Source organism: Pezoporus flaviventris, unplaced genomic scaffold (assembly GCF_033815535.1).
Source record: "Pezoporus flaviventris isolate CSIRO_AGI_PZ_B2104156 unplaced genomic scaffold, CSIRO_AGI_Pfla_v1 ptg000015l, whole genome shotgun sequence".
Classification (NCBI taxonomy): domain Eukaryota; kingdom Metazoa; phylum Chordata; class Aves; order Psittaciformes; family Psittacidae; genus Pezoporus; species Pezoporus flaviventris.
In genome coordinates this window covers 18804988-18817835 of record NW_026892563.1, presented here as the reverse complement: position 1 = coordinate 18817835, position 12848 = coordinate 18804988, and the positions used below count along the sequence as shown (strand labels likewise).

At 41.4% G+C, this 12848-nt stretch overlaps 1 protein-coding gene across 11 annotated transcripts in view; it reads right to left on the bottom strand.

The window, feature by feature from the left end:
* TIAM1 (TIAM Rac1 associated GEF 1) overlaps positions 1-12848 on the bottom strand; it is a 192899-nt gene that overhangs the window by 38774 nt on the left and 141277 nt on the right. For all 11 annotated transcript variants that reach the window (XM_061453660.1, XM_061453665.1, XM_061453663.1 and 8 more), the window contains 2 exons: positions 8683-8787; positions 4897-4978 (listed from right to left, as the gene is read on the bottom strand). In XM_061453660.1, the coding sequence (XP_061309644.1) occupies positions 4897-4978; positions 8683-8787 (187 nt within the window). The remainder of the gene's footprint in view (positions 1-4896; positions 4979-8682; positions 8788-12848) is intronic.

Here is a 12848-nt window from a genome sequence, read left to right as displayed (position 1 = left end):
CAAAAAACGTGAACTGAATTTCTTAGTTTATATATAAGTCATCTACAGCTTTATTTGAGGATATCACAGCTGCAAAACATTGGAACAGACTTCAACTTTTCTTGCCACAAAAGGTCACTTCAAAAAGTTTTGCTGTTGGCAGACAAAAGCTGCACAGAGTGTGGGTTTTGACCCAAACCAACAAAAGCCAGGAAGTGAAGAGCTATGGCTGACATGACATCCTGAACTCAGACAAGGCATAACAGCTCCTGCTAAAGCAGAATGACAACTTTTACTTTTGCAAATCACTGGACTGGACAAGTTTGTAAAAATGCCACTTTCCCTTTTTCCCTTTCTTTTCCTAGCTGTCCCTGGCACATCCTGTTATTTGCCAAGTCTCAGCTCAGCACACCCTTTGTAGCTAGGTTAGAGACCCATAGAATAGCCTTATAATGCAAGTACTGACATATCCTTAATTCAAATGGTGCAAATGGTACTGTTACGTTTGGTTTTGGTGATTTTCTTGCCATTTGTGTTTGACACAGTGTAAGATAACAGTGGTAAAGGAAATACAACGTGGTTAATTAAATACAGTTTGTTTATTTATGTTGAGAGTTATCTAAAACAGAACATTTGCCTTTCTGAAACTTCATTACTCCCTAAGTGGGTCTAGGCAACCATTTGCTCTCTCTTTTTCCAGCTAGGAAAACATTTACAAACATCTGGGGGGAGATGTTTGTTTGACATGGATTCAGCCACCAGCCAAGAGGTGCAGATGTGCTGGGAGCCTGTTCTGACTTTAGGACTCCCTTCAGGTTGACGCTTATAGATGAGAAGTTATTTTTTCATCCATCATTTAAAAAAAAGAAAAAAAAAGAAGAAAAAAAAGGAGGAGGAAGAATGTGGCAGCTGAGAAGCAAGGAGCATATGGTCCTTCATGACTTACTGAGCTACTTGGAATCTCTATGTGAGCTCCTCAGCCTGAATAAAATGGAATTTGTGAAGCTCACTCAACACACCAACTTTGGCAGAGAGAAAAGCTCTCAACTAAACACAAGAGCAGTTGTAAAATGTAGTAGTGATTGGTTGTCATCACCACAAAGCCTACCTGGAAAACCCTTAACCAGAAGCACAGTGGAACATGCCCGGGACTACAGTTTGAGTCAGCAAAAGTTGTTATTAATACCAGCAAAAGTTGTTATTAATACCATGACCCTTTTTGCAACTGAAATGCTGTTTTGCAGCCAATTACCATACAGTTAAAATAAGGTTGAATTGAATCTCAAGTTTTCACTGCAGCTAACTGGAGAGACTAGCACACCTTAGCAGTCCCAAGCTCCCATTCTCCTCCATGAGAAGGCCTCTGCCTCCTCCAGTCTGTCAGGGCTAAGAGCATGTGTAGCTGCTTTTTAATTAATTTTTCAGTCAAAAAAAACCCCACATAAATCCTGAGCAGTAATTACTGGCAGAATGGGTGTTAGGAGCAATTACACATGTTGTCATCAGCTTTAAGAGATGAGATATGGGCAGCTGACAATAGCCTTGAAATGGGCATCTCACAAATACGCTTAACCCCTCCACAGACAGTGTATGTGACCATACCCCAAGCATAGATAAACTGTTTTATTTCCACAGTTGTGACAGTGGCTGGATCTCATAAACAATTTGAAGCAGTATGCCTATCCCATGGCAGTGCCATTGCCAGTGCTTTCACTGCCATGCAGTAAAGCAGAGCAGGGAACTCATCCAGATGAGAAATACTTCACTCAGCTGTGTGTGTATATATATGTATTTAGTTTATATATACAAATGTATAGTGCGAATGTTCACTTTCCATCTGGCTGAATTCCTCAGGTGCTCCACACAAACACATGTACAAGCACTGCATGAGAGGAAGGGCAGGAGTGGGTGGAAGCGACAGCAATTGCATAAGCTGGCATCACTGCCAAAAAGATTATCATCAAACTGTGCATGGGCTCTGAAACACAGGTGTGAAGAGATGGGTGGTGACCCAGACAAAGCCTCTGCTTCACTGCAAAGTTTTGATGACAGGAGAACAAAAGTTTGCACCTATGAGTGCACGTGGCCTCACTGAACCAGCACAATACATGAACAAATCTGCCTCCAGAAAATTACCTCAGCCTCCTGTGACAGACATTTGCTAACAAAAATGCCAGCAACCTTCCAGTACATACAGGAGCTGGAAATTGGTGTGTCCTGATTTCTGCCTACACAATCTTTGTAAAGAGGCTGGTACCAATGAAAAAGGCAAGACTGTATGTGCCCAGGAATCAGCAACAGCATCAACAGTGACACATCTAATGCTGGCAAGGTCCAACACGCTGGCCAGACACTCCAGGAGTGCCTCTTACCATAGACATACTGGTGGGAATAGAAACACTAGGAAACGTTCCCAGATCAGCTTTCCCTGAAACACTCTGCTTCATCCTCTTTAGATAACTTGCACTCATGGTGCACTCAGGCATGATGGCAAAGCTGCTCCAAAGGCCTGCTATGTCCGAAGGAGCAGCTCTACCCATCCCTGGCACCAGGATCTCTTAGCTGGCCCAAAACAGCTTGCAAAGCCAGCAGATTCACATCTATTGTCTTTCTGTCAGACTAGTGAGTTGAACTAGCCTGTCTTAATTGTACCTTCAATAAAATCATTTCACCTTCTATCTTTGATACTGTCTGTTAAATGAAGATAATAGCACAAAGTCTACATTGCTGGGATTAACTAATAGCTGCTTGTAAAGTATAGGTGACTTACAAGGTGACTTACAAGTATTATTATTGCTATAGCTGGAATACTAGCAACAGCAACAGGTAATGCTGCTAATAATTTTCAAAATCTCATCCATTTTCAAAATGAAGACTTTTCTAGTTCTTCTGGGAATTTTGGTATGTTTTTAAATAGAAGAAGTATGAGAAGGCTTGAAAAAAAAAGATCCCAAATAACCATCAGAACAAAACATCCCTTAGTGCCCTAGACGTCTGTTGCAGTACCGGGTCCTGACTTCCTCCTAGCACTTGCTGAAGTGCTTGTGAGGGGCTGAGACCCAAGCACTGCCCAACCGATGAACCAATCTCAAAGGCAGCCCTGCTCACACAAAGACTTGTGCAGGTGTTTAGATGCTTGGAGACCGTGTGGTCACATTACTGATTTAGGTCCTTTTCAAAACAAAACCAGTAGCAAGAACCCTTAAGGAACCCTGTTAAAAAGAACCTATGCTGAAATTTTAAAGCTCTGATCTTTGTATTGCCATAGCTTGTGAATGTGCTGTCGCTTTCTCTCTGGATTGTAAAAGTACATGTTGGCAATACTAATTCTGTAAAGAGACTAAAAGAACTAATAACTCAAGTGAACCTAACATACAGGATAGAAAAGGATCTCAGGAGGCACCCTAGCCTTCCTTAGCACCAAGACAGGATCAGCACTTTACCTCTGCTCCTTCACATGCATGTATTTCAGCACACACTTGTCACTGTATAAACCCACAGTATTATTTCTATGGTACTATAGAAATTCTGCTGCCATTCAGAGTCAAAGTAAGTTTTGCCTTTTTTGCTATCAATGAGAGGAAAGCCAGCTTTTTGAGGGTGCATTTAGCATTCACTCCCTCCAGGGTCAAGGCCACTGAACAGATGTCTCACACAGATGATTTTGTTTCACAGGACATGACAGTGCATTTCATGGTCTTTCCTATGTATTACTTCAAAAAAAAAAGACAAGAGAAAGAGAAGGAAATGCCACCATACCCCTAACTCCTACAGCGTTTTCAGGCACAGCATAATTACTGAAGCTAGGGCCATCACAGCGCTAGTTAATATTTCTTTCTTAGGCCTGCAATATTCAAACCACAGTCAGTACCACTGCTTTGTAGCAGAGCTCAATATTCCAATGGCCTGCAGCTGTATAATAAGCAGTTTGGGGATTCTGAATTAAAACAGAATATTTAGATAAACAGTAAAAAGATGCAGACTGGCTTCCTGCAGGGTAGGTTGCACAAATAACTTTAAAATACGCTACAGAACTGTAATTGGCAGACCAAAGAGCAGACTCACCAGGCTGGAAGTCTGTAACTTGAAATACTTGAAAGCTAAGAAATATGTCCATCCACACATAAAGATTAGGGATTTTGCTGCAATTACACAGGGAGGACTTCCTCTGCTTTGTGTTTTATGCACTGATTGTACAGCATGTCAGGTTCTGGCTCCAGGAGTCCATGGGGAATCCTTGAGGGCCGGGCATTCACTGGGGCCAGGCTCCCCCGGCCTCAGGAACACCGGGGCAAGACAGGGGCAAGACCTTGTGCGCCCCTGGCAGGTGGGGAAAGGGGACAAGCAACCTCTCCTGGGACAGCTGCCCGTCTGCAGACCTTGAGATGCCTCCTACCCACAGCAACGCTCCTGGCTGCACCTCTGCTATCATGCTTGGTGGAAGGAGTAAGGAGGGGGAAAGCCTTCTAGCTTGCTAGCAGTGGCAAGCCACAGAGCAGCCCTCTCCCAAACCCCACTGCAGGGCCACCATGAATGGCACAGTGCAGGCATTCATGTAGGATGTGACAACTAGCAAAGGATGCTGTTTTCCACAAGTGCTCAGTTGCACCGCCTCTGTAGGTGTTGTTTTGAGAAACTGCAAGAACAAGAAAACAGTTGTCCTTTCTGGCACCGCAGCTCTCATCAAAGAGATGCACATCCTACAGCTCAAGTACCAGGAAGAACAGCATTCAGTGCGCTACAAATAAAGCTGTCCTGCTTCAGGGCCGGGGAGCAAGCTTTCTGTTGCACAGGCACCAGATGTGCTTTTTTTATTGTGTTCAACAGACCTCACAGGTGTATCAGTGAATAGCAAGAACCTGCCCACAGTAGAAATTACTTGCTAGAAAAATAAAAACAAATCAAGGAGAAACTCACCATAAATATCAGAGGACGCATCAGACTTCTCTATTTGAATGTGCTGTGTAATTTTCTGACAGATTTCTATTTCTTTGTACAGCTGAGTAGAAAAAAACAAAGCGAAACACAAAAATGTTACTATGGGAAGAGACAACAAATGTAGTAATTTTGAACAGTTTTTTTTTAATTACAAGCAGCAGAAATGGACTGCAATCATTATTTATCACACAGTTTTTCTCCACATGTGCAAGATGGATTAATAGTGTCACTAAGCTTTAATGTTAGAACAGTTAAAGAGGAAGCAGCAATGTTTTACTGCCACCATCGTAAAAGCAAGGATACATCTATTTCACTCGGTCAATACCATTTTGATTGCACAAGAAACAGACCTCCTATTCCTGTTTTTGCGTATTATGGGTAGTAATCATCTAACAGTTTTATATTATTTTGATTAATACATTGCAGGAATTCAATTTTTCAATAGTATAAAAATCTCAAGGAGCAATTTTCTTTCTTAAGCACATTTCTTAATTGTTAGAACGCTACCAGATGTGATATGAGGCTCTTTCTTAGCATGAAATTCCACCTTTAACACATTTATGTTTATTTTTACAGAGAAAAGCCCCAAAAGTCTTTGAAATGGTCATTAACATCCTTCCTGGGAGCCCAGCACAAATTTACACCTAGGTAACAACCCAGAATCCTACAGACACAAGTGTAATTTACTCTGCCTTTCAGGAGTGAAGGACCCCTCAGCAGGGAAATCCTGCTTTTCCAGACTCAGATATTTAGAGACTCTGAACTAACATTCTGGGGAGTCAGCTCTGACTTATTCCTCATAAGACAGCCTTGACACACTGGAAACCCCTGGCTCATCACAAGATTGAAGCTGTTTTTTCCATATCGCAGGCTAGCACTGAAAAAACAAACCCTCCTTTTGTCTTTGGAAAAAATCATACCCATAGGTGAATGAGAGCCCACATGTAAATATTAATTTTGTTTACATGCTGGTATGAATGTGTAAAAAAGCAATTCACAATAATTAACATTTTGAAACTAAGTGACATCAGTGTTTGGACTGAAAGAGTAACTCATCAGTAGTTTCCTTATAAAAATACAATTTTACCTCCTGCATATATCAACACTTACATATCTGTTTAACTGCAAATATTAAGTATTACAGAACAGCTAAATACCCATTTAAATGGTTGTATATAGTAAAATAAAATGCAAAATTAAATAAGGATGCCATGCTAGCAATATTTTTAAAATGCGGTTTTCAAATACAGGAATGTATTGTTCAGAACCTGAAAAAAAAAAGGTCAAATGACATTTACAAAGATCTCAGTATGATTTTAGCAAGGGTTTTAAGAAGAGAAGAGAAAAAAGGAGCAAAAATACCAGTATTTTCAGAACAAAACTTATGTTTGATCCCTGCAGCCATCTAAACTGAGCGTGCAGGACCAGAAGCAAGCTGACAAGCTCTCACAGGAATACAGGAGCCACTTCTTACCTGCATCCCAAAGCACTATTCTCAAGCAAGAACTTCTGTTGAATGGGAGGCAAATAACTGGAGTGCACAGACTGCAGCTGAGCTGCCGAAACCAGAGGGCCAGTCTGACAGCCCTTTCTGTGCCCCATAGACCCGCTGTGCCCACACCAAAGGCAGGCAGCATATATATATGGTGGCTCACACCATGAAGCTGCCAGCCTCTTGGGCAGGGAAACCTCTTTCAAACCTGCCGTGGGGCCCTGGGCTCTGCATGGACATGTTTGATAGTGATAGCAGAGCGATTATCTCAGGGGTTCTGCTACGTACTGGGGAGTACCCAAGGACAGGATTTCTTCCTGACAGCAGCAGCATTGCCCCTCCAGTGTGACTCCAGTGCCTCATAGTGTTTCTTACAGCAGCTTTGGGATAGTAGTAAGTAGTATTGGGGTTTTGTTAGATTTGGAGGCTTTTCCCCTCAAAATTTTCTCTTCCTTGCCCTTTTTTCCTCTACCATTTTTGGTCTTGTCCCAGCACCCTGTCCCTTCAGGGACACCTTTTCCAGCATCCCCAATGCCTTCATCCCAGCCTCATCCTAACTGCCACATTTTCAGGGAGGTCTTCCATTTCCTGCTTCCATCTAAAAGTGCCATCCTACCCTACCTACAAAAGTGAAAAGTCTGGCATGTCAAGCTTCAGCCAAAAAACTCCAACACTTAGATTACAATAAAAGGTGCTTAAAAGTGTAGCTGCCTGGTACAGAACCTAATATTAAATAATATTTCCTGAACCCTTAGTAACTTTTTTAACACATAAACTGAGCTTGTGAATTTTTGAAAGACTGTCAGGACACAAATGTCACCATTAATATTTTGGAGAGGAATGGAATATGGATATTTAATCTCTATTTCTTACGTAAACATATCTGATATATTCTGCAAGAAAAAGGAGTATCTTCCTAAGAAATTACTTTTCTACAGTAATGTATGTCTCTAAAAGCATTTTAGTAGATGGAAGACAGCGCTAGCAAGGTGACATCGGCGTGAGACAATATTATGAACAGGAGAGTACAAAAGTAGAGGCATTAGTTATATCATATTGCACCAGAATCATTTAATTAAATACTTAAGCAAAGTAATTCGAATTTGCTCATGAAACAAGTACACACACACAGACAAACATATAAATATGTGCTGTTTTAATGTTACTCTTCAGATATAGCCCTGGAGCACCTATCTATATTAGAATCTCAAAGCAGGTACAGAGTCCCACTGACAGCGGAGTTTTGGTTTAGTATCATTTTTTCAGGAAAAGCTGTACCTGATGACTATGTCAATCCTACCTCCTCTCAACATAAGTCACCAAAGTCCTCCCATGCAATGAAAGCTAAAATCTGTCTCCTCTTGAGTTTTTATTTTCCCCAACTACATTTCACTTCCCAGTCTCAGTGCTCTAGCAGTTAGCACTTTCTCACTCTTTTTTTTTTTTTTTTTGATGACAGTGTTAATGGCAAATCCCGGAACTTCTTTACAAAATGAACAAAAGTATCCATAACCGGTAATGTTTACTTTTTATACATAAACAGCCTCCTAGGAAAAGGACTTTAAAAAGCTTTACAGTGTGCATGTGTAGAATCATAGACTTAAAGCATGACACTAATTCTGTTTGGTCGCTGGGATTTTTTTTTAATCTCTCATTTCAAAATTCCTTTAAAGTCTGTTTTTGAGATAAATGATATAAAAACATCCAACTGAACCAATTAGGAAAGTCTCTTTTCAACATCCGACTCCAGAGCTTTTTAACCTCAACGTTTGTCTTCCCATTGAGGAAAAAAAACAACTGACAACAAAAACAACAAACCCAACACCCAAACAAACAACAACAAAACCCCAACTTCTTGTGCACTGCCCCCCTCTTCAAAAATCAGGCAAAGCGATCTGAACAAGAAATGCTCAGGCCTCATGGTATGTCTTTAAAACCACCAAGGACAATGTGAACAACAGGAAAAGGCAACCTTCAGAGAAATTAAGCTTAAATGCATGTTACAGTGACTTTCACATATTACCTGTGGCTATTCTTCCTCTCTCTCCTCCAGACAGACACGTGCATGCACAAACGTAAGCTAGACACCAACTCTCTCCTCAAGATTAAATGTTTGGAGAGATTACTTTACTGTAGGCCAATTTGCTATGGTCTGCAAAGCACTATAACTGCAAGTTAAAAAGCATAGTACTGTGAATTACAAATGTCAGATAAACACTAATTAATACTGTCCTACCAAGTGTCATTTCATTTTACTCAGTAGGTAGCATTACCAGTTCATAGATATCCTCTTCTGGCTTTGGTACATAAAATTGGATCTGGTTTTCAATCAGGAATTTAAGACGCAGGTAGTGAGCAGAGTAATCCAGCTGGTGCGTCTGCAAGAAATGAAGAACAGGCTTTAGAAGAGAAAAAGCAATGGCTCACATCATCTATACTTAGAGAACGGGCTGACACTCAGGAAGGAAAATACCCCACGCTGTCTTTCACAAAAGGCCCATGATCTCCTAACCTGAACAAAAACTTGAACCTCATCTTCTTTCCCAGGAATAAGTGTTCATTTAACCACTGCCCAGGGTGTCAAGGGCAATGCTGGTACTCTAAGCAGCCTCTTTGGTTCTGCTTATCTGGCAGTTCCACTCCCTCCCATGCTATTGCAGAAATAAGTAAACACTATTATTGCAGAAGATTCGGAACATACCTTTGTATACAAAGGGCATTTAAAATTGCAAGGAGGACAATAAATGCTCTGCTAACAGAGAAATATATAACTGGAAAGTTTTGGGGTTTGGGTTTTTTAGCATCTTCATAATTAACTAAGTATGATGTGGTAAATTTCAAGCAAGGTTAATATATATATATATGTCTGTATGTCTTCTAAATTCAAAACAGCTTGGGATACACAGACTTTGTAAGGCTAAAAGAAGCCAAGAGCTGCATCCTGGATTACATCCCAGTGGAAACAGGTCACATCATTTTAATGAATTAGTTATAATTAGCTGAGGATGCGGCATTTGGTCTGGGAGATGTTAATGACCTTTCCTCAGCACGATTAATAAGCTTGATTTAAGCAGAGGTTAATGCAGTGTGTAATCAAAACACATTAGAATCATGATAAACACAAAGGATGTCATTCAGAAGTTATTTTCAAAACTTCATAAACTGTTGACTAAAGCTGGTTAAAAGCCCCAAAGTGATTCACAAATACAGGAGGTAAATTTTCCTCACTGTCAGTTCTGGAATTCTATTATTATATGCTTTTATACACTAGCCTTTTCTTTTTATCTGAGCAAATTACCACAATTTCCGAGGTGCCACTTAAAAACATTCATGCAAGAATGTCATTATTGCTTATTTATTGTGTTTTTTAAAGCCTTGATTATCCAGTTCAAGCCAAGAGGCTGATACACCGGCAGTCAGCTGCCTGATCACACAGCACAGATGATGAGCAATGTACACTGAGTGACCTGCAGAAAAGATCACACACTGACCTAGCAAACCCTTCAGCAAATACTCAGAGAACAACTAACAGTTTTGAAAGGCTAGATTAGCGGATAAGAAGGAAAAAATAAGACAGATATATTGCTGCACTCCATGAAGTGCTATGTTCAAATATGTCCAAGTCAAAGACCAAATTACCCTTATTTGAAATGCAGTATGTGAAATGGAATAACCTCCATAATCTGGACAAATACCTAGTTAATTAAATAAAGAATTTGAAACCCATCAAGAGACAAAATAAGAAGAGCTGAATGATCCTTGCCCTCTCCCCTTTTTTTTTCCGTTTTGATAAGCATTCTGTATGCTTTGGTCATTGTTCACTGTTTTCACTAGTTTCCTCTTTCACATGGGCACATGTACAAACACCCCAGAAATTAAAGGGAAGCAGAGCTGGCTTTAATGATTCAGAAATTATACAGAGGAAACCTAGATGAGTTTCTGGTCACATTAGTTTACTATCCCTAGATACAAACTGAAGAGTGCCTTGCACACCAATTAAACAAAAACATACAGAGGAGGCATAACCCCATAGACTGCACCACACCCCATGTCTAGAGGGAGGTCTGTGATAAGTCTCTCTGAAAGTCCATTTACAGCAAAGCCAGTGGGGGAAAATATGTATTTGGAAAAACCATGCTAGCAGAAAAAGGAGCCAGGCAACCTGGCAGCCTCCTCTTGCCATCATGGTGTATCCTCTCATGGTCTCCTCTGCTGAAGCTCTCATGTATGTGCTGCATGAAACGCAGCACCAATGTCCACAGGAATCAGCCAGGTCTATGCTGACAAGCTACATGTCAACTGAAGCCCAGAGTTGGGAAAGAGACCCCAGCTGCAGTCAGGTATTCGTGTCACTTCAAACAGTGACTCCAAACGCTCTCCCCTTGCACAGCAGACCCAAAGGGATGCTTTCCAGCCTGCCCTAGGCCAGCAGAAAATCACAACCTGTTGCAGAGGGACACTAATATATCCAGTCTAGAGCCTCCAGCCACGGGGTGCAGACTAGAAGCTGTCTTAGTCACACTGACAGGGCCGGGAGCCCTGCTCAGCCACCCCTGCTCAGCCACCCCAGGCTCCCAATGGGGTCAGGGGATCCCACTAGCAGGGCTGGGGCACCCCATCACTGCCAGTTCAGAGGCACCCATTGCCCTGGGGCAGGGTGTGCTCACACCAGCCTGCAACCTGCTCTGCAGGCTGAACCCTGATAGCATCTTAAAAGAGCAGCCTTCCCGTAAGGGGTGGCTTGATCTGCCACCCCAGCGGTCAATGACAGGGCTTCTGCCTGCTTTGATATGAGCACTGCATCAGGTGTGGAGGTGACCGCCGACACCTCCGTGTTCACACCTGTCCTTGCAGGGAGATTTGCTTACCAGAAAATCGTGTTTGCTGGCCATTTTAGAGAGCAAGAGAAGCTAAGCACAGGATGACCAATGCTGTACTGATGCCTTGAACTATGTCAGAGCACAGCATTGTCTGAAGAGGTCACTGTATAAAGCTCACATATATTTTAAGGCACTTACTTCTTCCAGGAAACACCATAAGCTGAGGTGGATGCCATTCATTCACTACATTGCAATCCCATCCAAGTTAGGCAATGAGAGTCATCATCGTTAAAGCTGTGGTGGTGCAGCAGCTGAGCCACACCATTTAGTTAATTAACATTCATATAGCTGCAGCAAGGCTTTGACTACCTCAAAATTTTACGTTAGTTAAACTGTTTCAAACAGGGGTATGATCTTCCAGTGAAGTGAAAGGAAAAGGCCCTCTTAAAGTGAACATAGACAGTTTGCCCTAAAAGCCATACCATTAATCCACTACTTCTGTTGCTGGTCTAGCTACATCCAGATGTAGGAAGGTGGGAGCAGAAACAAGGCAGCTTTAATGATACTAATATCCTTTCGAGACCACCCAAAATACCTTTTAGCAGTCCAAATAAGCTTCTTGGTTTATTTATTTCTCTCCTAATAACTCTGTCTATGTCTGGACTAAATTAAGCAGCTAACCCAATTTAAAGCACAACCCGACAGCTCTTGAAGAAGAATTTATAGCCTGGGGTGTGATCCCATTCAACCGGCTCTGTGTGGTGTAGCAGGTCAGCACACAACCCAAACTATTAATCCATTTCGTCTCCCTTCTAGTGAAGTGAGGGAAAAACATACTCTTTCAGCTTGGTGGGGGAGACTTTCATTGGCACTGAAATGAGAGCATCCTGGAAACATGCTAGCCATCCCACCATATTACTCCAGCTTCACACCTGTGTGTGTGGCCCAAACTTTTTTTCCAGCAGGAAAATACCAGCTCAAAATCAAAGTAAGCCCACAGAGCATCAGGCTTAAGTAACTTCTCAAGAGACTTTGAGCACAGGTCCAGAGACCAGGGGAAATCTGCTTCTTGCCCCTCGTGCAGGTCTATTTGAAAAATGGGAATTGTGAGCGGGTGATTTGTTCACTTCTCGTGTTTTATCCAGTTCAGTCAAAAGACTAAATGCCACATAGTCTTCTATGCTTGATTTTTGGTGTTATTCTCTCTATATTGGGTCTGCCTAAGCCCATATACAGCATGTGTGTTTCTACTCAATTTTAAGACATAGAGTTATGTAAATGTTAGTAACAATATGCACACACACTGATCAGTATTATCCATAGGAAACAGTTTAATGCACATACACTGATCTTCCTACCTTGCAAGTGATGTTCTGACTTTCCTACCTTCCAAGTGATGTTATTAGATAAATCTTAGGAGAAATCTTTAAGAAACCACTTTAAAAAATGTTTTAAACTCTCCTCCCACCAATGTTGAATCATAAATGTCACAAAACAGCCTCCAAAATCTAACTCACTGTATAACAAGTAGCAATGTTAGTATAAGAACACATTTTCTATAATGACTTGAGTGCACTTAATGTTCTCCAAAAGAATAATCAAGCTCAGTTTAATAGCAC